Source organism: Erinaceus europaeus, chromosome 1 (genome assembly GCF_950295315.1).
Source record: "Erinaceus europaeus chromosome 1, mEriEur2.1, whole genome shotgun sequence".
In the NCBI taxonomy this organism is placed as follows: Eukaryota; Metazoa; Chordata; class Mammalia; order Eulipotyphla; family Erinaceidae; genus Erinaceus; species Erinaceus europaeus.
The window spans coordinates 104,713,735-104,739,939 of NC_080162.1; the positions used below are offsets into that span (position 1 = coordinate 104,713,735).

Sequence of the window (26,205 nt, forward strand, 5' to 3'; positions counted from 1 at the left end):
TTATGTCAGTTATACTTTAGAAAGAAACAGCATAAATGAAGATAGGTCATGTTGATGAAAATGTTCTGTTTTTTAATTCTATTTTTATAATGTTTGTTTTTTTGAGAAAGAAGCCTAAAGACTTCAATTATTTATTTTCCCTTGTTTTTATTGTTGCCCTTGTTTTTTATTGTTGTAGTTATTATTGCTGTTGTTGTTGTCATCATTGTTGGATAGGACAGAGAGAAATGGAGAGAGGAGAGGAAGACAGAGAGGGGGAGAGAAAGATAAGACACCTGCAGACCTGCTTCACCGCCTATGAAACGACTCCCCCTGCAGGGATCCTTCTGCTGGTCCTTGCGCTTTGCACCATGTGCACTTAGCCCACTGCGCTACCGCCCAACTCCCTATAATGTTCATTCTTCTGTGCTTGATGGGCAGGTTGGTGCTGACTATCACAGGGGACTTGACTTCCTCTCCTTTGAATGTTAACTGCTTTCCCAGCATTGCAGCTGACTCTCCAAAGTGAACCATCCAAGAGAGCAAGGCAGAAGCTGCAATACCTTTTCATGCTCTAACCTCCAGAGTCAACCACTGTCAATTCTACCATATAATACTGGTCCCGTAAGCACTGTGTATTTTCTTCCTCAGACTAGATTTTTGGTTTCTTTAAGAAAACAAATAGATTTACATTCAATCATGACATCAATTCAAAACAACCGAGTGTCTGCATTTAGATGATGATAGTGGACTTTATTTCACTCATGCAGATTTATAATAAGATTTCACATTCTATCAGAAATTTATGAAACACAAAATAAGCTACATAAAAATGGAGAAAATAACAGAATTCAACCACAGAAGAGAATAGAATGTTGTTTAGAAATCAAAATGATGGTTAGTAAAAGTTTTTAAATATCTTTGGAAAACAAGGAACATAAAACTACTTAGGAACAAAGCTACATGTACTCAGTAACCTCAGTAATATTTATACAGCAAAACTTGTACAATGTTTATACCAGATAGATATAAATAGAATAAAGCCTAAAAGGAACTATACCTAGTGTTATCTATAGCTGACAGACTGTGGGTGACTTTTCCATACTTTTGATATTTTTCCAGATTTTCTACAAGAGCATCTAGTACCTTAACAATCATTAAAAGAAACAAAGGTCTGTAAATTCCAGTTCTCAATATAACAAACATAATTAACCCTTGCTAAAGATTTGTCTTTTGTCCCCATAAGCATATTAGACTACCCCATTATTCACTTAAAGAAGGGTGATTAAATAAGAAGACCCATATATCGCTCATCTAGTAATATACTTTTTAAATTTTATTTATTTATTATTGGATAGAGACAGAGAGAAACTGAGAGTGAAAGGGTAGATAGAGAGGGAGAGAGACAGAGAGACACCTGCAGGTCTACTTTACCACTTGTGAAGTTTTCTCCTGCAGGTGGGTTTTTTTGACCTCTCATTCAGTTTAAAGCTTTGCTCTTTCCCCATATTTCACAGCCCAGCCAGGCTCAGAAATTTGCAATAGGGTAGGAACATATGGTTTATCTTTTCTCTCCCTTCAAATCAGAGTACCTGAACAAAAGTAAGCAGGAAAGGAAAGGGTTAAGGAGAGGTAGAGGGTACCAAGTTCTTACTTGTCTGAGTGATCCCACAGATCCCTCAGAGCAATGTCCAGTGTTTGTAGGGTTTCTTACTACTTATTCTCCCTTATTCTTCCCTAGCCCTATCCTCTAACAGTCTTCCCTCTGTGCCATAACTTGACAAAAAAGCAGTGACTCAACACTTATTTTAGTGATGGCATCACATACGGATTCATACTATCCTGCAATTCTCACAACTTAAGCACAAGTGTGAGTTTAAGATGCTCTGGGAAAATGTTTGAAGATTGAAAAATGGCAGCTCTGAACTGGCAAGAGAGCTAACCTGCTTTGGCACGTGCACGGCCTAGGTTCTAGCCTGACCCTTACCACATTAGAGGAAGCGTCAGTGCTTCAGTATCTTTCCTTCTCTCCTTCTGTCTCTTTGCCTCTGTCTCTTTCTATTTGAAAAAAAAAAAAAAAAAGTATCCCTAGTGATGACAAATATATTGATTTGAGATGCTTGTAAAGAATGTGAAGGGGCAGTAGCACAGCAGGTTAAGCACATGTGGCACAAAACACAGGGACCAGAGTAAGGATCCCGGTGAGAGTCCCCAGCTCCCCACCTGCTGGGGTCGCTTCAAGGGCAGTGAAGCAGGTCTGCAAATGTCTGTCTTTCTCTCCTTCTCTCTGTTTTCCCCTCCTCTCTTGATTTCTCTCTGTCCTACCCAACAACAACAGCAGCTATAACAACAATAACAACTACAACAAGGGCAACAAAATGGGGAAAATGGCCTCTAGGAGCAGTGGATTCATGGTGCAGGCACTGAGTCCCAGCAATAACCCTGGAGGCAAAAAAAAAAAAAAAATTGAATATTTTTGAGTTATGAAAATGGGGGAAAGCAGAACTTAAAGATTAATATGATATTTTATGTAGGGTATAATTTTAAATATTTATGTGTAATTAAATCAATATACATATTTGTTAAATTAAAAAAAAGAAAATGGGGCAGTGCCCCCATTGTTCTCAGCAGCAATTTAATAGGAAAAACATGATTTAACATACTGTTCAGCACTAATTTTACAATAGGAAAAGTTCCACTTAACATACTGTTTTGTGCATAATACTAGTTGCTTGATGACAAAGCTAGATTAATGAAAAGCAGTTCTACAGTAAGGCCAAATCTGACTTCATATAATTACTACAGAACTAATTCAAGGATAACAGGTGATCAAGAGAAAGGTGGCACACCTGCTTGAGCACACATAATATAGTGTGCAAGGACCCAGGTTCAAGCCCCTGGTCCCCACTTGCAGGGAGAAAACTTCACAAGTGATGAAGTAATGCTACAGGACTCTCTCTTTCATTCCCTCTCCCTCCCCACCCTATCTCCCCTTTCCCTCTCAATTTCTCTCTGTCTCTATCCAACATAAATAAAATTTTTGAAAAACTTTAATCAAAAGGAGTGGACCATGTATTCTTCAATCTTCCATAAATATTTATATAATCTGCCTTGTCCAATCTGTTTCCTTTTTAATTGTAGTTGTCATTCCACGTCCACCTTCTAAAATTAACTCCTGCCAGATGTTTTTCCAATCTTAAGTAACATTCACATCACTTGGGGAAATAGGTGAAGATACAAATCTTAAATAAATATCAAAACATAGAAACAACTTGCATTTGAAAGATGAACTCTTGGGTCTCGGAGACAGTGCCTGAGACCCAGGGTTCAGTCCTGGCCCAGCACCATACAAGAGCACCAGGGAACTCCAGGGATAGTGGAGCAGTGATTTCAGGTTTCTCCCTCTTTTCTATCTCTCCTCATTGCTCTCAAAAAAAAAAAAAAAAGTAAACTAAATATTAGGTTGAGGGAGGCTGCTCAGTGGTGAGTGGTATGTATGCACAAGGCCCTGGGTTCATTCCTGGTATCACACACACACACACACACACACACACACACACACTGAAAAAGAGTTTGTATGGAATGTAGGCTTTTTACTATGAACTACAACATTTCTTCTGCAGCCTAAAAAATAATGTCATTTACTTGCAATAGGTCTCGAAAAGTTTTAAAAATGTGGCAGTTTATGGACCAGTCTGACCTGGAGACCATGAGGAGCCTGAAGGATGCCATGGCTCAGCACGAGTCTTCCTGTGAGTACAGGAAAGTGGTGACCAGGGCGCTGCATATCCCCGGCTGTAAGGTGGTTCCATTCTGTGGGGTGTTTCTGAAGGAACTCTGTGAAGCCCTTGATGGAGCCTCTGCATTCATGAAACTTTGCCCGAGATATAATTCCCAAGAAGAAACTTTAGAGGTGAGGCCGTTCAAAATCTTCCTGCTCTGTGGAGTTATTGGTGCTGCCTATTTTATCACTAATTCAAGAGAAAACTCAATGAACCCAGAGTTATCAGTTGTTAGTGTTGTACTGAGTAGCATGCTCTTGATAGTTCAGAGAAAAGGATACCATAGCGTTGGTTGGGACAAGTTTGGTTTAATGTAACAACGTGTTAAGTACAGGTGGAAGCGGCTGTTTTCTTTTTTGTTGTTATTTTTGTTTGGTTTGTTTTAGATAGAAACAGAGAAGGCAAGGAGCAGAGAGAGAGAGAGAGTGAAAGAAACCACAGCACCAAAGTTTCTTTCAACCAGACCAGGCTCAAACTTGGGCCGCGCACTTGACAAAACAGCACACTACACAAGTGAGCTATTTTACCAGACTGGTTGTTGTTTTCTGATTTAACTTTGGAAATTGACATGGTTTTCCTTCTTATTTGAGAAGGAACATCTGGATGCAGGGGGTAAGAGACATCTAGAGGAGCCGTGTAGTGGTGCAACTGGTAAAGCATACAAAGTTCAAGTCCCTGCTCCCCACTGGCAGTGGGAGCTTCATGAGCAGTGTGGGACAGGCTGCAATTGTCTTTCTCTCTCCTCTCTCTCCCATCTCTCAACCTATTTACATATATATATATATATATATATATATATATATATATGGATGTATATATATAATACATTATATGTATATATATTCTTTTTTGTTGCCATTGTTTTTTTATTGTTGTTGTGGTTATTATTGTTGTTATTGATGTCGTTGTTGTTAGATAGGACAGAGAGAAATGGAGAGAGGAAGGGAAGACAGAGAGGGGGAGAGAAAGATAGACACCTTCAGACCTGCTTCACCACCTGTGAAGCGACTCCCCTGCAGGTGGGGAGCTTGGGGCTGGAACTGGGATCCTTATGCCGGTCCTTGTGCTTTGCGCCACGTGCGCTTAACCCACTGAGCTACCACCCGACTCCCTCTCAGCCTATTTCTCTTTGTCTCTATCATATTGTTTATTGTGTTATATTTATTTATTTATTGGATAGAGATAGCCAGGATTCAAGGATGATAGAGGAAGAGAGACAGAAAGATAACTGCAGCTCAACCAGGTGTGCCACTACCCAGTCCCATCTTTATAAAAAAAATTTTTTTCAAGGCCACTGAGAGCAGTGGACTCGTCATGCAGGTATCAAGCCCCAGTGATAATCCTAGTGGAAATAACTTTTCCCTTTTGTTGCCTTTGTTGTTTTATTGTTGTAGTTATCACTGTTGTTATTGATGTCGTCATTGTTGGATAGGACAGAGAGAAATGGAGAGAGGAGGGGAAGACAGAGAGGGGGAGAGAAAGTCAGACAACTGCAGACCTGCTTCACTGCCTATGAAGTGACTCCCCTGCAGGTGGGGAGCAGGGGGTTCAAACCAGGATCCTTACGCCGGAATAATTTTTTTTTTTAAAGAGAGAGAGTGTTAACTTTCTCAGATCAGTGGAGGAAAGGGTAGAGAAAGCCAATGCAGTCTTCCTTTCCTTCTTTGTATGGGACATTGGAGTCTAAAAAGCCAGTTTCTCATCCAGAGATGAGGTTTGGTTCCAATTTTATCACTATCACTCAGTTCTACCAGACCCATTGCTTCTTGTTCCTGACTCTAGAGGAGGGAGGATAGTGTGCATTTTAAGACAAGTCTTTGGACATTGAAGAGACATATCAAAATTAGAAGGAAATAAGAAAAAACCCTCCTTATGGTATTTAGAAATGAAAGAAGGAACTAACATGGCAGGAGGACTTTATGGCGAATTCTGAGGTATTCCAACCTAGAAGCCCCACATTCTGGGTCAGTCTTCGAATAAAGACAGCACTCACTACCTATCTTACGCCACCATCTTCAATGTGGTATTAAGGCCCTCCTAAAACTTCAGCCTCTTCTGAGTCACATGAAAATACAGGACTCGGGAGTCGGGCTGTAGTACAGCAGGTTAAGCGCAGGTGGCGCAAAGCACAAGGACCGGCAGAAGGATCTCGGTTCCAGCCCTGGCTCCCCACCTGCAGGGGAGTCGCTTCACAAGTGGTGAAGCAGGTCTGCAGGTGTCTATCTTTCTCTCCCCCTCCTCTCTCCATTTCTCTCTGTCCTATCCAACAACAACAACAACAATAAAACAACAAGGGGAACAAAAGGGAATAAATAAATAAAAGAAAGAAATAAAAGAAAGAAAATAAAGGACTCACCTAGTATGACACCTGTGAGTCCCTAGTAGGTATAGGCAACACTACCACTCGAAGCTCTCTGCATATTTAAGGGAAGACAGGGGTTATAAGAAATGGAAACAAGAGCTTAAAGCAGTCCCCCCCTCAAAGAAACTTACACCAGATCCTTCGTGTCTATGAAGAACATATAGTGAAGAATATGAAGATCTTAAAAAAAAAAAAAAAAGAGGAAAACCAGGCTGTCATAGGATATGTGAGAAATAAAACAAACCATCACCTTTCCTCAGTATTTTCATTGGGTCACAATAATTTGGCTAGTCTACTTTTGTCATGGATTTTCTCATTTCTCACCAAAAGGATAAAATAACTCTGCCTTTTCCTCTGTAAAATGGCTAATCTTCTCCCTAGGGAACCTTGAAATAATATTAGGGTTTTTTTTTTTTTTTTCTGTATGTTTTAAATTTGAAGTGGAGTGTTGATTCCTAGAGGGACCAAAGTTGCCTCAGGAGAAACAAGAGTAAGTTTTGATATTTCACATGATGAAATGAAAAAATGTTTTTCCTGGACGTTCTTTTCCTTCCCAATAAAATAAGCACAAACGCCATTATATATGACTTTTATGACTTCATTTCCCAAGCCAACTAGGTTACTTAGACATACTATGTGAGGTTGCAATAACAAATTCTCAATATATGTTTCCCTGTAGTTTGTAGCTGATTATAGCGGACAAGATAATTTCTTAAAGCGAGTAGGACAAAATGGCTTAAAGAATTTAGAGAAGGAGTCCACAGTCAACAGCATCTTTCAGATCATCAGGAGTTGTAGTCGGAGTCTGGAGATAGAAGAAGAAGACAGTTCTGGCGAAGGGAACAGCTCCAGGAAGAACTCTTTGAAGGAGAAGGCTCGGTGGCAGTAAGTTGTTTCCATTTTAAGAGGGATGGTTTCCTTTTTTTCCTACACCAATTTTATTTCTGGGCAGGGGAGATAGCATAATGGTTATGCAAAAACCCAGATTCAAGCCCCTATACCAGTACAAGCCAGATTAAACTTTAGAGCAGAGGAGTGCTCTGGTTAAAAAAAAAAAAATTTAATTAAAAATAAATAATAATAAAATTTCATTTCTGGTAGACATCTACCAAAACCCACCATTTTTATAGTTAAACCATGTTTGTTTAAAAAAAAATTTTTTTATTATCTTTATTTTATTTGTTGGATAGAGACAGCTAGAAATCAAGAGGGAAGGGGGTGATAGAGAGAGACAGACAGAGAGACACGTGCAGCACTGCTTCATCACCCACAAAAGCTTTCTCCCTGCAGTTGGGGACTAGGGGATTGAACCTGGGTCCTTTCACATTGTAATATGTACACTCAACCAGATACACCACCACCTGGTTCCCATGTTTTTTATTTATTTTTAAACTTTACCCATTTTGATTAGAACTTGGCTGCTCTGAGTTAAAGTTATTATTTCAGGATCTAGCTTCTTACTATTCTTTGTTATCACCTTAAAATATCCCTATTTGGAGGGTCAGGTAGTAGCTCAGATGGTAGAGCACACATGTGACTATACGCAAGAACTCTGGTTCAAGCCCCTCGTCCACATCTGCAGTGAAGAAGTTTCACAACTTCTCCCTCTCTATTTCTCTCTGTCTCTACAAAAAATAAACTTGGTTGAAAAACACTAGTGAGTGAGGCAGGGGTAGGTAGCACAATGGTTATGCAAACAGACTGTCATGCCTGAGGCTTCAAAGTCCCAGGTTTAATCCCCTGCACCACCATAAACCAGAGTTGATCAGTGCTATGGTAAAGAAAGGAAGGAAGGAGGGAAGGAGGGAAGGAGGGAAGGAGGGAAGGAGGGAAGGAGGGAAGGAAGGAAGGAAGGAAGGAAGGAAGGAAGGAAGGGAGGGAGGAAGGAAGGAAGGAAAAGAAAAACACTAGTGAATCATTCTCGCTTTCCTTTTACTGTTTACTGTAAAAGGCAGTCTAAAGTCCAGATACCCCCAATAAGACCCCCATACCCCCAGTCCAAGCAATCCAAAGTCCAGATACCCCCAGCAAAATGGAGGGGGAAGGGTGCAGTTGGGAGAGAGGTCTGGACTGAGCTGAAGTACCCAACTGTATGTAAGGAATGTTATGAAGTGGGTGTTTGTAATGTTATGAAGTGGGTGTTTGTAAGGAGTATTCCTCTACTGTTTTACTGTTTACTGTTTTCCTTTTACTGTTGTCCTTCCACCCTAGAGACTGGCTTGAAAAGTAATCAAACGTTACAGGGAACCAGATAGTGGCACAACCAGTTGAGCACACATGTTACCATATGCAAGGACCTGGGTTCAAACCCTTGCTCCCCACCTGCAGAGGGGAGACTTCACTAGCAGTGAAACAGGACTTTAGATATCTCTCCTTCTATATCTCCCCTTCTCCTCTCAATTTCTCTCTGTCCTATCAAATAAGAAAATGAAAAAAAAAAATGGAGTCAGGCAGTTAGCACAGTGGGTTAAGTGCAGGTGGCGCAAAGCACAAGGACCGGAGTAAGGATCCCAGTTTGAGCCCCCGGCTTCCCACCTGCAGGGGAGTCCCTTCACAAGTGGTGAAGCAGGTCTGCAAGTGTCTATCTTTCTCTCTCCCTCTCTGTCTTCCCTCCTCTCTCCATTTCTCTCTGTCCTATCCAACAACGACATCAATAACAACAATAATAATTACAACAATAAAATAACAATGGCAACAAAAGGCAATAAATAAATAAATAAACCTAAAAAATTAAAAATAAGAAGAGGAAAAAAAGTGGCCACCAGGAACAGTGAATTCATAGTGTAGACATTGAGCCTCAATCAGACAGTAAAAAATAGTAAATAAATAAACAAACAAACCTTACAGGATAGAAAGTAAGAAAACTGGAGCCATGAGATAACTCACCAGTAGAGCTCATATTTTACCACTGCAAGACCCTCACCTCTCTCTCTCTCCCCTTATCTAAAACTAAAAAAAAAAAAAAAAAAAAAAAAATGTATCCACTGAGATCTGTGGAATTGGACTGAGACAAAATACCAAAGGGCAAAAAGAAAAGAAGAAAGCTAAACTTGAGAAAGTAAAGTATGTGGGCAGGGAAATAGTACAATGGTTATGCAAAAAGACTTTTCATGCCTGAGACTCCAACGTCCCAGGTTCAGTCCCCACACCATCATAAGCCATAACTGAGCAGTGCTCTGATATCTCTCTGTATCTCTCTCATTAAAATACAATATATTTTTAAGAAAGAAAAAGAGAGAGGAAGAAAGGAAAGCATAATGGTTATGCAAAGAGACTCTCATGCCTGAGGCTCCAAAGTGCCAGGTTCAATCCCCTGAACCACTATAAACCACTGCTGAGCACTGCTCAAGAAAAAAAAAGAAGAAGAAGAATATTTGTGACCTAGTAGATAGCACAGCAAAGGATCCCAGGTCCCAGGACTAGAAAAGATAGATGAGAATCTGAGTTTGATCCCTAGCATCATGTAGTCTCTCTCTCTCATTAACAAATAAATGTTAAAAAGAATATTAAAGAAGAAAATAATATTACCAGCATTTGCCACACACATAAGCATGCATATTCACACACAAAATAATTAGAAAGCCAATCAATTATACTCCAGAAGATAGTATTGACAAGCCCTGGCCTTACAAACACCCACTTCATAACATTCCTTACACACAGTTGGTTATTTCAGATCAGTCTAGGCCTCTCTCCCAACTGCAACACCCCTTTCCCATTTTGCTGGGGGTATCTGGACTTTGGACTGCCTGGAACCTAAGTTTTTCACCCTTCCTGTCTTTTTTATCACTATCCAAGACCAGTTCTGCTTCCTTTGACCTGTACAAAGAAATCCTTTATTCTCATTTTCTGCACAGCATTCAGTTTAAGCTGTTTTATTACTAGAACCCAATTTCAAATGTGGACGTCATTTTCACGAAGAAGCAATGTTTTTGTGGGTGGGTGGCAGTGTTCTAGAATATGAACAATAATGCTAGCAATATCTAACATACTATTATTTGTTGACAGAATACTTTCAATAAACACTGTTGAAACATATACAAATAGTAAATGTTTTCATCCTCACAACAGTTGCATTTTACTCAGGATCTCACAGCTAGTAACTCTAGGATTAAACTTCAGGCAGACTGGCTCCGAAGTCTTCACATAGGCTTATTTAATTTAGAAGCAGCCTGTCATTGAGCTAGGTGCTAGATTAATTAAAACCAAGAAGTTGCCAGAAGTAAATTTAAAACTCCAGACTCTATTATTATATACAACTATAGCAAGTTCCTTTAAAAGGTGTATTTTATTGCCTTAAAAGATTAAACTTCGTCTGTGTTCACTCATTGATAAATTATGCTCATGTAAATCATACTAAACTTGCAGGGAGTATTATTAAGAAAATATATAGGGGCCAGGTGGTGGTACACCCCATTGAGTGCACATGTTACCATGAGCAAGAACTCAGATTTGAGCCCCCGGCCCCTACCTTTGGGGAAAAAAGCCTCAAGAGCCATGAAGCAGTGCCACAGGTGTCTACCTACCTCTCTCCCTCCCCTTTCAGTTTCTATCTGTGCTGAAGAAAGAACTAATTGGTACTAATTGGTGCCAATGTCAGTGAAAAGTTTTAGAATGTTCCCACTTCTGATTGGAAGACAGACCAAAACTGTATCTCTCCCTTCAGGTTTATAATTGGAGACTTGTTGGATTCTGAAAATGACCTCTTTGATCAGCCCAAAGAAGGGGATCTTCATGGATCAGAGGAGCCACAGAAGGCCTTTGACCATGGGACAGAGCTCATCCCATGGTATGTGCTGTCCATTCGGGCTGACGTGCACCAGTTCCTGCTCCAGGGGGCCACAGTCATCCGTTACGACCAGGACACACACCTCTCTGCCCGCTGCTTTCTCCAGCTTCAGCCTGACAATAGCACTTTGACCTGGATAAAGCCCACCACTGCCTCCCCAAACAGTGCAAGACCAAAACTCAGTGTGCTTAGTAACACGCCGGAGCCTGGCAAATTCCCATTATTGGGCAACACTGGGTTAAGTGGCCTGGCAGAGGGCGTCTTGGACCTGTTCTCAGTGAAGGCTGTGTATATGGGACACCCTAGCATTGATATACACACTGTGTGTGTTCAGAACAAACTGGGTGGTATGTTTCTCTCTGAGACTGGTGTGACACTACTCTATGGACTTCAAACCACAGACAATAGATTATTACACTTCGTGGCACCAAGACATACAGCTAAAATGCTTTTCAGTGGATTGTTGGAACTCACGAGTGCTATGAGAAAGATGAGGAAGTTCCCGGATCAAAGACAACAGTGGTTGCGGAAACAATATGTCAGCCTCTATCAGGTAAGTAGTATAGCTTTTCTCTTTCTTCAAAGGCATGATTCTCAACGTATCAATCTTACAAAACCACACTTGGCATCTAGACTGCCAGAGTCTAGTGATATTGGGTACTTGTTAGTTTACTTTTCTATAACTAGGTTTTGTTGTTGTTGTTCATAATTTTAATTAATTCTACTGTTGGTGTGTGAGTCATACAGCCAAACAGATCATTACATTTTAAAATGGCAATATTAATAATGTAAAGAGAAGTGGAGTTGCTATTGGAAATTATTCCATGTTTATATGACAAGTGACCATCTCAGTTTGAAACGTAAAGTGAAATCAGAAGATATACAGCTTTAGGTAATGATAATAATGCAAACAAAATATAAAAATCTAAGTGAGAAGTTCATTGTGTTGAAGAAACTCCACTCATTCTTCTTATTTAACTAGCAATGGGAATGCAGTCCTTTTTATTAACAATATCAGTAGAAACTGAGTTGAGGGCAGGGGTAGATAGCATAGTGGTTATGCAAAGAGGTTGTCATGCCTGAGGTTCCAGAGTTTCAGGTTCAGTCTCCTGCGCCACCACCGTAAGCCAGAGCTGAGCAGTGCTCTGGTAAAAAATAAATAAATAAATAAATAAATGAATAAATAAATAAATGAATAAATGGAAGGAAGGAAAGAAGGGAGGGAGGGAAACTGAGTTGAAAATTTGAAAATTACCACACTGTTATTTGTGTTTTATCGGCTACTATATAAGTAGTGAGTTTGGGAGAAAATAAACACCTTCCCTTTCAGGAGAAAGGGATAAATTCACTGATAAATATTCGATCACTGCATCAATTTCCCAAAGTGTCAGAGTCTTAAAACAAAGTCATTATGGTGGTGACTCAGTGTCTTATTAGTAAGATGGCATTAGTAAGGATACCTCCTCATAGGGAGGCTATGAGGTTGAACTGAGTCACTATGTGTGTAGCCAGAATGTGAACCCTGTACAGTGTGTGGAGTAGTGCCTGGCTCATAGTGGGCTCTGTCATTGTCTTGTCTGAAAATAATGATTGTGATCTATGACCTTCTGTCATCTGGAATGAAATCATTTTATGTACATATTTTTCCTTACTCAGTGCTTCAGCAGAACAAAAATTGTACTGTGAAACCCTTTATACTAATTCGGGGCTAGACAGATATTCAAGTGTTCTTTCTGGAGGCCTGGAAATAGCTCACCTGTTAGAGTGCACACCTTACCATAAGTGAGGACCCAGGTTTGAGCCCCAAAACAGTATGGGAACACCTTACAGAGGGAGAACTTTACAAGCAGTGGGGCAATAATGCAGTGTCTCTTTCTCTGTTTCTCTCTCCTTCTCTATTGTTCAACTTCTATGGAGGGGGTGAGGGAAGAAGTCCACGAGGAGTGGTGGAATCAAATACGCACAAAATCCTAGTGGTGCCCTAGTGGCAAAAATATTTCTTGTATTTATTTACTTATTTATTTACTTATTTATTTTTAACCAGAGCATTGCTCAACTCTGGCTTATGGTGATATGAGGGGATTGAACCTGAGAACGTAGAGCCTCAGGCATGAGTCTGTTTGCATAACCATTATGCTGTTTCCCCCACCCCTACGTGTATTTCTTTTTTGAAGGGGGAAAAATGAAAAAAGTCAATGAGTTAATCACTTTCCCAGCATATAGACCAGTTCCCAGATCGTCTCAGGAAACATCAAAAGGATGCTAAATCGGTACTTACAGAACAAAAGGTCAAATAGGCATCTTGCTAAATTGCTAAGTGCCCCTCTTCATGATTTATGAGAGCCTGCGTACATGGCAGGTTCTGAGCATTCTAAAGTAAAACAGAAACCTGTTTAGATATAGCATACTGGCTATGCAAACACGCTCTCATGCCTGAAGCTACGTGAAGTCCCAGGTTCAATCCCCTGCACCATCATAAGCCAGAGCTGAATAGTGCTCTGGTATATAAATATATATTAAAGAAATGCATGAGTCGTCATGGGCTGTTCCACATTTCTATTAAAAACTTCTGTAACTATACTTGTCTACTCTTTCTCTTTCCCCCTTTTTATTTCGGGGTCAGGGCCTTGCACATGCTTGATTTTGCCTGTCAGGGTTACTTTTTTGATCCTGACACACAGACACAGAGGGAGAGGCACTGCAGCACCACATCTTCTCCCAGTGCCGTAGCCTCTCTTATACGGTTCCAGGACTCAAATCCAGGCCACACGCAGGGCAAAAGACTTGAAGAAATGGTAATATTTGTAATGAATTCTAGGAATACAAGGCAATAAAACCAAGTGAACTTTGCAGAGACATTCATCTGGGGATACAAAGGAAAGATAGGTAATGTGAACTTAGACTTGAGGTGTTCGTGGAAAGAAGTAAGTGGGAGTATGGATCGCCCTGTCAACGCCCATGTTCAGCGGGGAAGCAATTACAGAAACCAGACCTTCTACCTTCTGCATCCTACAATGACCTTGGGTCCATACTCCCAGAGGGATAAAGAATAGGAAAGCTATCGGGGGAGGGGATGGGATACGGAGTTCTGGTGGTGGGAATTGTGTGGAGTTGTACCCCTCTTATCCTATGGTTTTGTTAGTTTCCTTTTTATAAATAAATTAAAAGAAAAAAAGAAAAGAAGTGACGACCCATAACTTCTTCTTTTAATATTTTATTTTATTTTATTTTATTTTGAACAAAAGAGAGAGAGAAACAGGAGTACTGCTGAGCTCTGGCTTATGGTAGTGCTGGGCATTGAATCTGGAACCTTGGTGCCTCAGGCATGAAAATATTTTTTGCATAACCATTATGCTGTCTTCCCAGCCCTAGGTAAACTTTTTTTTTTTAATCTTTATTTATTTGCTGGATAGAAACGGTCAGAAATTGAGAGGGAAGAGGGTGATAGAGAGGGAGAGAGACAGAGAGACACCTGCAGCACTGTTTCACCACTTGTGAACCTTTCCCCATGCAGGTGGGGGCCAGGGGCTTGAACCTGGGTCCTTGCACACTGTAACATGTGTGCTCAACCAGGTGCGCCACCACCTGACCGCGCCAGGTAAACTTCTTAATGATATAAGCAACAGAAAAAGAATTGACCTTTCTTCAAGTGGAAAAAGGAGCTATTCAAAAGGTTAGGTTGGTCTAATAAATCCCCAGAATAAGCCAGGAGTAAAAAGTCATGGGTAGGTTCAGAGAGGTGGCTCAGCAGAGGAGCACTTGCCATATTTCCTCAAGACTCTAGATTAACACTCCAGCTCCACCTGAGAACAAGGACAAAAACAAATCGAAATTGTATGGATGGTAGAATGGTTTCTGGGTCTTTCTCTCAAAATAAATAAAGAAATAAGTAGAGTTGGGCAGTAGCACAACGGGTTAAGCACAGATGGCACAAAGCGCAAGGACAGGCATAAGGATCCCAGTTCAAGCCCTGACGCCCCACCTGCAGGGGAGTCGCTTCAAAGGCGGTAAAGCATGTCTGCAGGTGTTTGTCTTTCTCTCCCCCTCTCTGTCTTCCCCTCCTCTCTCCATTTCTCTCTGTCCTACCCTACAACGACGACAATAATAACTACAACGATAAAATAACAAGGGCAACAAAAGAGAATAAATAAATAAATATTTAAATATTTAAAAAATCAAAAAAAAGAAAGAAGTAGACATTTTACCGGAGAGGTACCCTACTGGTAGAATACATATGTAATGTCCTGGATTCAATCCCTGGCACCACATAAAAAGCACATGAATTGGGGACGGGCGGTGGCGCAGTGGGTTAAGCACATGTGGCAAAAAGCGCAAGGACCTTTGTAAGGATCCCGGTTCGAGCCCCCGGCTCCCCACCTGCAGGGGAGTCGCTTCACAGGTGATGAAGCAGGTCTGCAGGTGTCTATCTTTCTCTCCCCCTCTCTGTCTTCCCCTCCTCTCTCCATTTCTCTCTGTCCTATCCAACAACGAACAACATCAACAATGGCAATAGTAATAACCACAACGAGGCTACAACAACAAGGGCAACAAAAGGAGGAAAGGATGGCCTCCAAGAGTGGTGGATTCATGGTGCAGGCACCGAGCCCAGCAATAACCCTGGAGAAAAAAAAAAAAAAAAAAGCTCATGAATATATATATATATATATATATATATATATGTATGTATGTATGTATGTATGTATGTATTTGCCTCCAAGGTTATTGCTAGGGATCAGTGCCAGCACTACAAAATCCACTGCTCCTGGTGGCCTTTTTTCTTTTTTTTTTTTAATTTTTATTGGTTATAAAAGAGAAATTGAAAGGGGAGAGGGCGGGAGACACCTGCAGACCTGCTTCACTGCTTATGGAGCGGCACACATAGGTGGGGAGCTGGGGCTCAAACCAGGATCCTTGAGTGGATCCTGTACTTTGTACTATGTGCACCACCGCCCAACTCCCATTGCATGAATATATATTTTTTAAATCTTTATTTATTTATTTTTTAAAAATTTTATTTATAAAATGGAAATATTGACAAGTTTATAGGACAAGAGGGGAACATTTTCACACAATTCCCATCAACCAAACTCCATATCCAACCTCCTCCCTTGATAGCTTTCCTATTCTTTTTTTTTAATTTCTTTATTGGGGAATTAATGTTTTAATTTAACAGTAAATACAATACTTTGTACATGCATAACATTCCCCAGTTTCCCATATAACAATACAACCCCCACTAGGTTCTCTGAATCCTTCTTGGACCTGTATTCTCTCCACCCACCCACCCACCCACCCCAGAGTCTTTTACTTTGGTGCAATATGCCAATTCCAGTTCAGGTTCTACTTGTGTTTTCTTTTCTGATCTTGTTTTTCAACTTCTGCCTGAGAGTGAGATCATCCCATATTCATCCTTCTGTTTCTGACTTATTTCACTTAACATGAATTTTTCAAGGTCCATCCAAGATCGGCTGAAAACAGTAAAGTCACCATTTTTTATAGCTGAGTAGTATTCCATTGTGTGTGTATATATATGACAGCTTGCTCAGTCACTCATCTGCTGTTGGACACCTGGGTTGCTTCCAGGTGTTGGCTATTACAAATTGATCGCATGAATATTTTTAAGAAATCAATTTGCTAATCCTTAACTTTCACAGAAACTGTTTTCTAAAACTGAGACTATGTCTTCCTTCACTCACAATAATTTAACTATTTGTCTCCAGGTTCTCCCCACTCTAGACCAACTTTTTCAGATAGAAAGTGAGAGACAAGTCAATTGGTGGCACACCCAGTTGAGCACACATATTACCGTGCATAAGGACCTGGGTTCAAGCCACCTGGTCCCCACCTGCAGGGGGAAGCTTCATGAGGGATAAAGCAAGTATGCAGATGTTTCTCTTTCCCTCTCCCTCCCTATCTCCCTCCCTTCAATTTCTATCTGCCCTTTAAAATTACTGAAGAAGGCAGGAAGGAAAGAAAGGTTACCGGAGTGGTGCAGGCACTGAGCCCCAGTGATAGCCCTGATAGCAAAAGAGAGAGAAAGAGAAAAGGGGAGGGAGGAGACAGAGAGAGAGAGAGCCAGCCAGCCAAGTGGTGGTGCACCTGATTGAGCACACAAGTTACAATGCACAAGGACCCAGGTTCAAGCCCCTGGTCCCCACCTGCAGGGGGAAAACTTTGAGTGTGGTGAAGCAGGTTGCAGGTGTCTCTCTGTCTTTCTCCCTTTCCCTCTGGATTTCTGGCTGTCTCTATCCAATAAATAAATAAAGATAATTAAAAATCATTTTTAGGGGCCGGGCAGTAGCACAGCAGGTTAAGCACGCATGGCCCAAAGCTCAAGGACCAGCGTAAGGATCCCGGTTCGAGCCACCAGCTCCCCACCTACAGGGGGTCACTTTACAAGTGGTGAAGCAGGTCTGCAGGTGTCTGTCTTTCTCTCCCCCTTTCTGTCTTCCCCTCCTCTCTCGATTTCTCTCTGTCCTATCCAACAACAATAGCAGTGACAACAACAACAAGGGCAAAAAAAATGGGAAGAATAGCCTCCAGGAGCAGTGGATTCGTAGTGCAGGCACCGAGCCCCAGCAATAACCCTAGAAGCAAAAAAAAAAAAAAAGAAAAGAAAAAAGAAAAGAGCTGGAGATGGAAAAACATGATAGCCCAAGGCTTCCCCACTGCAGTGAGTGCCAGGTCAAATCTAGGTCACACTCATGACAAAGCAGGTTACCCAGGTGAGCTATTTTGCCAGCCCAATTACTGATTTTATTTTTTTATGAAGTTTTAAGTTTAGAATAAAACTGAGAGGCTGGTCCAGAAATTTCCCATAAATCTCCTAGATCTCAACATCACTCACCAGGATGGCTTTTTTTTTTTTTTACAAGAATTAAACCTACACTGGCACATAATCTTTTCCCAAAGTTTACTTTGGACTCCAGTCTTAGTGACGAGTACTGTATATTCTTCGTTTTTAATTTTAAAAAAAAAACCAGTTGCTTTATTTTTATTTTCTTTTCCTTATATTTGATAGGACAGAGATAAATTGAGAGAAGAGGGGAGATAGGGAGAAAGAAAGAAAGACATCTGCAGCACTACTTCACGGCTCATGAAGCTTCCTTCCAGCAGATAGGGATGGGAAAGCAAGCTCGAGCCTAGGTCCTTGCACATGGTAATGTGTGCACTCAACCGAGTGTACCATGACTCAGTACTATATATTCTGTAGGTTTATATAAATGTGTAATAACAGAGATCCACCACTATAACATCATAGGGAATATTTTCATTGCCCTAAAATCCATCTGTGTAGGAGCCAGGTGGCAGTGCACATTATCATATGCAAGGACCCCAGTTCAAGCCCCTAGTCCCCACCTGCAGGACAAAGCTTCATGAGTCGGTGAAACAGTGCTGTAAGTCTCTCTCTCTCCCTCTCTCTCTCTCTCTCTCTCCCTCCCTCCCTTAGGAATGTCTATCTCTATCCAAAATAAGTCATATTTTTTAAGTTCTCTGTGTTCTATTTATCTCTTCCTCTCACCCCACCTTAGCTTCCACCTGAACCATCCAATCACTGATCTTTTTATTTTCGACATGTTTTTGCCAACTCCTGAATGTCATATAGTTGGAATGGCACTGTGTATAACCTACTTGGATTGATTTCTTTCACTTAGTAATATGAATTCAAGATATTTTCATGTTGTTTTCATTTATTTATGGTGCTGAATAGCACACCATTGTCTGGATGCACCACGGTTTAGTCATTCATCCATTCACTGAAGGACTTCTTAGTTGCTTCCAAAGTTTTGATAAGTATGAGTAAAATTGCTACAAACATCCTTGTGCAGTTTTTGTATTAACCCAGTTTTCAACTCCTTTGGGGTAAATACTATTGTGATCATATGTTAAAATGTATGTGCTGTTCCGTAAGAAACCATCAGACCACCTTCCCAACTATCTGTACCATTTGCATTCTCACCATCGATGAATGAGTGTTCCTGCTGCTTTTCATTCTATTATTTTATGTTGTCAATATTCTGCATTTTGGTCATTCTTTTTAACTAATTAATCAATTTTTATTTATTTATTATTGATAGGACAGAGAGAAATTGAGGGGAAGGGGAACAGAGAGAGAAAGAGAGAAAGAGAAACACCTGCAGACCTGATTCACCGCTCATGAAGCATCCTTCCTATAGTAGGGGTACCAGGAGCTTGAACACAGGTAATGTGTGCACTTAACCAGGTGTGTGCCATTTTGGTCATTCTAATAGGTTATTCTAATAGCTATCTCATATCTTTTGATAAGTATCTTTTCTATTTATTTATTTATTTTGCCTTCAGGGTTATGGCTGGGGGTTGGTGCCTGCACTATGAATCCACTGCTCCTAGAGGCTAATTTTCCCTTTTGTTGCTTATAGTTCTTGTTGTTATAATTATTGTTGTAGTTGTTGTTGGATAGCACAGAGAGGAATGGAGAGAGGAGGGGAAGATAGAGAGGGTGAGAGAAAGATAGACACCTGCAGACCTGCTTCACTGCCTGTGAAGTGACTCCCCTGCAGGTGGGAAGCTGGGGGCTCGAACCGGGATCCTTACGCCAGTCTGGCGCTTTACGCCATGTACACTTAACCCACTGCTCTACCGCCCAGCACCTCTTTTTTAATTTAATTTTCATTAATATTTTACGAAATATCTTTTCACATGCTTATCAACATTGGTATGATATTTTTAGACATATCTAAGACTCCGAGATCCTAGGTTTAATCCTCAACACCACATAAGACAGAGCCAAGCAGTACTCTGGTCTCTGTCTCTCTGTATCATTCTCTCTGAACCTCTCTTTCATTAAAATAAATAAAATATTTTAAAGATTAAAGGACTGGACTATAGTTCCACACCACATTAGCCATCACAGTTCTGTGCCCCCTCTCCCTTCCAGCGCCCTTTCCAGGATAACCACAATAGTTTTGACAAAGTCTTGGGGACAGTTTGCTACTTTCCTCCTTCCTTCCTTCCTTCCTTCCTTCCTTCCTTCCTCCCTTCCTTTCTTCCTTCCATCATTTTAAAAGTCCATGTGATTTTTTAATGCTTTAAATTAAACATATGGCTGGGGAGATAGCATAGCAATTATGCAAAAGACTTTGATATCTGAAGTTCCAAGACCCAAGTTCTGTCCCAGCACCAACATATATCAGAGCTGAGCAGTGCTTTAGTAAAAAATACATGAATTAATTAATTTAATTTAATCTTATATTACATATGAGTGAAATGATCCCAGTAGTTGTATTTCAAAGAATTGTAGTTCACTTGGTAAAAGACATAAACTGTAGCAATAAGATTTCTTTTTTTATTATTTCTTTATTGGGGAATATTTTACATTAAACAGTAAATACAATAGTTTGCACATACATAACATTTCCCAGTTTTCCATATAACAATACAACCCCCACTAGGTCCTCTGTCATCCTTCTTGGACCTGTATTCTCCCCACCTACCCACCCCCACCCCAGAGTCTTTTACTTTGGTGCGATACGCCAATTCCATTTCAGGTTCTACTTGTTTTTTTTCTTTTCTTCTGATCTTGTTTTTCAACTTCTGCCTGAGAGTGAGATCATCCCCATATTCATCCTTCTGTTTCTGATTTATTTCACTTAACATGAATTTTTCAAGGTCCACACAAGATCAGCTGAAAAAGGTGAAGTCACCATTTTTTATAGCTGAGTAGTATTCCATTGTATGTATGTATATATATATATATATATATATATATACCACAACTTGCTCAGCCACTCATCTGTTGTTGGACACCTGGGTTGCTTCCACATTCTGTCTATTACAAATTGTGTGCTAAGAACATATGTGTACACAGATCTTTTTGGATGGGTGTGTTGGGTTCCTTAGGATATATCCCCAGGAGAGGAATTGCAGGATCATAGGGTAGGTCCATTTCTAGCCTTCTGAGAGTTCTCCAGACTGTTCTCCACAGAGGTTGGACCAATTGATATTCCCACCAGCAGTGTAGGAGGGTCCTTTTGACCCCACACCCTCTCCAGCATTTGCTGCTGTTACCTTTTCTGATGTATGACATTCTCACAGGAGTGAAGTGGTGTCTCATTGTTGTCTTTATTTGCGTTTCTCTGACAATCAGACTTGGAGCATTTTTTCATGTGTTTCTCGGCCTTTTGGATCTCTTCTGTGGTGAATATTCTGTCCATGTCCTGCCCCCATTTTTGGATGGGGTTATTTGTTGTATTGTTGTTGAGATTTGCAAGTTCTATATATATTCTGGTTATTGACCTCTTGTCTGATGTGTGGCATGTAAAGATCTTCTCCCATTCTGTGAGGGGTCTCTTGGTTTGGGTAGTGGTTTCTTTTGCTGTGAAGAAGCTTTTTAATTTGATGTAGTCCCATAGGTTTATACTTGTCTTAGTCTTCTTTGTAATTGGATTTGTTTCATTGAAGATGTCTTTAAAATTTATGCGGAAAAGAGTTCTGCCAATATTTTCTTCTAAGTATCTGATAGTTTGTGGTCTAACATCCAAGTCCTTGATCCACTTGGAATTTACTTTTGTATTTAGTGAAATATAGTGGTTCAGTTTCATTCTTCTGCATGTTTCCACCCATTTTTTCCAACACCATTTATTGAAGAGACCCTGCTTTCCCCATTTAGTAGTCTAGGCCCCTTTGTCAAAGATTAGATGTCCATAGGTGTGGGGGATTACTTCTGGGCTCTAAGTTCTATTCCACTGGTCAGTTTGTCTATTCATGTTCCAGTAACAAGCAGTATTGATGACAATGGCCATATAATACAATTTGAGATCTGGAAGTGTAACACCTCCAGTTCTGTTCTTTCTTCTCAAGATTCTTTTGGCAATTCTAGGTCTTTTCTGGTTCCATATCGACATTTGTAGCATTTGTTCTATTCTCCTAAAAAATGTGTTTGTGATCATGATGGCGTTAGCATTAAATTTGGATATGGCTCTGGGTAGAACATTCATTTTGATTATGTTAATTCTTCCAACCCATGAACATGGAATATCTTTCCACTTCTTTCTGTCTTTTTCAATTTCCTTGAGTAGTGACTCATAATTTTCAGTTTACAGGTCTTTCATTTCTTTGGCTAGGTTTATTCCTAGATATTTTATTGTTTTTGTTGCTATAGTAAAAGGAATTGATTTCTGAATTTCAATTTCTTCTAACTTAGTGTTTGCATAGAGGAATGCCACTGACTTTTGAATGTTAATTTTTTAGCCTGACACCTTACTGTATTGCCTGATGATATACAAAAGCTTCTTGCTGGATTCCTTAGGTTTTTCTATGTATACTATCATGTCACCTGCAAATAGGGAGAGTTTGACTTCTTCTCTTCCAATCTGTATCCCTTTAATTCCTTGCTCCTGCCTGATTGCTATGGCAAGAACTTCTAACACTATGTTGAATAGTAATGGTGATAGTGGGCATCCATGTCTAGTACCTGATCTGAGGGGAAATGCTTCCAGTTTTTCACCATTGAGTATGATGTTGGCTGTAGGTTTGCTAAATATAGACTCCACTATCTTCAGGAATTTTCCATCCATTCCCATTTTTTGTAGTGTTTTGATCATAAAAGGATGTTGTATTTTGTCAAAGACTTTCTCTGCATCTATTGATATGACCATGTGGTTTTTTTGTCTTGCTTTTGTTGATGTGGTGGATCACATTGATTGATTTACATATATTAAACCAACCTTGCATGCCTGGGATAAACCCCCACTTGGTCATGATGCACAATCTTTTTAATATACTGCTATATCCAGTTGTCTAGAATTTTGTTCAATATTTTGAACAAAATACAGACAAAATACTACAAAATACAGACAAAATACTACAGACCATTATCTCTGTGTTCACCAATATCTCTGTGTTCAGACCAATATCTCTGTGTTCACCAGAGATATTGGTCTGTAGTTTTCTTTTTTGGTTGTGTCCCTGTCTGCTTTTGGTATCAGGGTGATATTGGCTTCATAGAAGCTGGCAGGGAGTATTCCAGTGTCTTCAATCTTCTGGAAGACTTTTAAAAGTAGAGGTATTAGTTCTTCTTTGAAAGTTTTGTAGAATTCATTTGTAAAACCATCTGGTCCAGGACTTTTATTTTTGGGAAGATTTTTGATAACTGTTTCAATTTCATTAGCTGTGATGGGCCTGTTCATGTTATCCACTTCCTCTTTACTTAGTTTTGGAAGTTGGCAGGTATCTAGGAAATCGTCCATTTCTTCCAGGTTCTCTAGCTTGGTGGCATATAGTTATTCATAGAAGCCTCGCATGATATGTTGAATTTCTGCGATGTCTGTTGTGATATCTCCTCTTTCATTTAGTATACGATTTATTTGGGTCTTCTCCCTTTTTTGTTTTGTGAGTCTGGCTAAAGGTTTGTCGATTTTGTTCACTCTTTCGAAGAACCAACATTTACTTTCGTTGATCTTTTGTATGGTTTTCTTATTCTCGATGTTATTGATTTCTGCCCTAACTTTAGCAATTTCTGTCCTTCTGCTTGATTTAAGGTTCCTTTGTTCTTCTTCTTCTAGGTCTTTAAGATGTGCAATCAGGCTGTTTATTTGTGCTTTTTCTTGTTTCCTAATGTGTGCTTGTATGGCTATGAACTTCCCTCTCAGTACTGCCTTAGCTGGTTCCCAAATATTTTGATAGCTTGTGTCTTCATTTTCATTGAACTCTAGAAACATTTTGATTGTTTCCTTTATTTCCTCTTTGACCCAGAAGTTGTTAAGAAGTGTACTGTAGAGCTTCCACATTTTGGGACTGTTACTAATCTTTTGTTGATTGTTAAGTGTTAGTTTAATTCCACTGTGGTCTGAGAAGATGCTTGGGATGATTTCAATTCTCTTGAATTTGCTGATGCTGTCTTTGTGGCCTAACATATGATCTATCCTTGAGAATAATCCATGTGGACTTGAGTAAGATGTGTATTCCAGTTTCTTGGGATGAATGATTCTGAAAATATCCAGTAGTTCTAGTTTATCTATCTCTTCATTTAACTCCCTTATGTCTTTACTGATTTTCTGCCTGAATGATCTGTCAAGTTGAGAGAGTGGGCTGTTGAAGTCCCCTACTATGACTATGTTGCTGTTAATATATTGCTGTAGCTCTTTCATTAGACGTTTGATGTATTTAGATGGCTTCTCATTGGGTGCATAGATGTTAATAATTTTTAAGTCCTCTTGATTGACTGATCATCTGAGCGCTAAGTAGTGTCCATTCCTATTTTTTTTAATCTTATCTATTTTAAAGTCTGTTGTGTCTGATATGAGAATAGCTGTTCCTGCCCTTTTTTGTGGGCCATTGGCCTGTTGATAGTTTTCCATCCTTTCACTTTGAGTCTGTGTTTGCCTTGTTGAGTTAGGTGGGTTTCCTGTAGACAGCATTTTGTTGGGTTGTGTTTTCTGATCCATCTTCCTACTCTGTCTCTTTTAATAGGTGAATTCAGGCCATTGACATTTATTGATATCAAAGATTGAAGATATTTTAACACCATTCTTGTAGAGTTTTAGAGTGTTCTGATAGATGGCCTATTTATGGTGGTCTGACTGTTTATAGGAGACCTTTCAGAACTTCTTTCAGTGCAGGCTTGGTGATGGTTGCTTCCTTCAACTGTTGCTTGTCTGAGAAGGTTTTGATGCCTCCATCTAGTCTGAATGACAATCTAGCAGGATACAGTATTCTTGGTTGAAAGCCTTTCTCATTGAGCACTCAGTAGATATCTTGTCATTCTCTTCTGGCTTGTAGTGTTTGTGTGGAGAAGTCTGCTGCTCACCTTAAGGGGTTTCCTCTGCAGATGACTCTTTGTTTTTCTCTTGCAGCCTTCAGGATCCTTTCTTTATCCTTATTCTTTTCCATTCTAAATATGATGTGTCTTGGTGTCTTTAATTCTGGGTTAATTCTATTTGGGTCCCTCTCAGCTTCTTGAACCTTTATGTCTTTGATGTTGTCTAGACTAGAGAAGTTTTCAGCTATTATGGCCTGAAGAATGCTTTCTTCCTCTCCCTCTCTTTCTTCCACTGGTAAGCCAATAATGCGTATATTGTTTCTTTTGAAGTCATCCCATAGGACTCTGTTGTTTTCGGTATCTCTAATCTCTCTTTGAGATCTCTTACTTCTTTTTTAGTTGTCTCTAATTTGTCCTTGATCTTGCTAATTGTGTCTTCACCTCATTGATTCTATTCTCTCTCCCCTCTACTGTTTTCTGGAGTTCATCTGTTTTGTTACCCTGTTCTGATACTCTTTTAGCTTTTTCAACTATTTGTGTTCTTAGCTCAGCTATTTCACCTTTCACCTCTCTAATAACCTTGAGATAATTAATATTTTCTTCCAGAGTCTCATTTGTTGTTTCTGTATTTCTAATGACAATTCTTTCAAACTCTTTACTCACTCCTATGATTATTTCCTTAGCTAGTGTTTGGATGTTGCAATAAGATTTCTTGAATACAAAGAACTGAAGGATAAAACTCCTTGACTTTACTTTTCCCCTCCTCTATATTTTTAATGCAGTGCTCCAAGGGATGTAAGTTAGCACAGTCATTACCACAAAAGATACTTCCTTGGTGTGGGGGCACACGATAGTGTATCGGGTTTAGCACACATGGTGTGAAGTCCAAGGACCAGTAAGGATTCTTGTTCCAGCCTGTGGCTCCCCACCTGCAGGTGGGTCGCTTCACAAGTGGTGAAGCAGGTCTGCGGGTGCTTATCTTTCTCTCCCCCTTATCTTTCTCTTTGTCTTCCCCAGCCTCTCTCAATTTCTCTCTGTCCTATCCAACAATAACAACAACAATAGCTGTAACAATAATAACAACAATGATAAACAATAAGAGCAACAAAAATGGGAAAATTAGCCACCAGGAGCAGTGAATTGGTAGTGCAAGCACCAAGCCTCAGCAATAGCCCTAGAGGCAGTATATATACTTTCATGCTTAAGGCTCTAGGGTTTCAAGTTTAATCCCAGTTATTACCATAATCCACATGGAAACAGCATGAATAGTACCAGGAGTGTACCATGGAATTGGAGCAATGCATTGGTTTCTCTCTCCTTTCTCACCCCCCCCCCCACCATGTAGAACTTTAAAATTTGGACCAGGGAGACCACTCACTGGCACATGCGTAAGGTCTTCAGTTCATTCCCCAGTGCCACATAAAAAGAATGATCACATAGTTTTATTAACTAGCTTTTCTGTGTTTTAAGGAGACTTGTCGACTGTTGTTTAACAATTTCCTATTACTGCTTAGTGTAAGGTACATAAAGTTGTCTTATTTGAAGCAACTGTTAT

The 26,205-nt window shown here is 40.0% G+C and overlaps 1 protein-coding gene across 3 annotated transcripts in view; it reads left to right on the forward strand.

Moving 5' to 3' along the window:
- Nucleotides 1-26,205, forward strand: part of PLCE1 (phospholipase C epsilon 1) — a 447,646-nt gene that overhangs the window by 317,020 nt on the left and 104,421 nt on the right. For all 3 annotated transcript variants that reach the window (XM_060192220.1, XM_007535620.3, XM_060192230.1), the window contains 3 exons: nucleotides 3,634-3,892; nucleotides 6,803-7,008; nucleotides 10,790-11,465. In XM_060192220.1, the coding sequence (XP_060048203.1) occupies nucleotides 3,634-3,892; nucleotides 6,803-7,008; nucleotides 10,790-11,465 (1,141 nt within the window). The remainder of the gene's footprint in view (nucleotides 1-3,633; nucleotides 3,893-6,802; nucleotides 7,009-10,789; nucleotides 11,466-26,205) is intronic.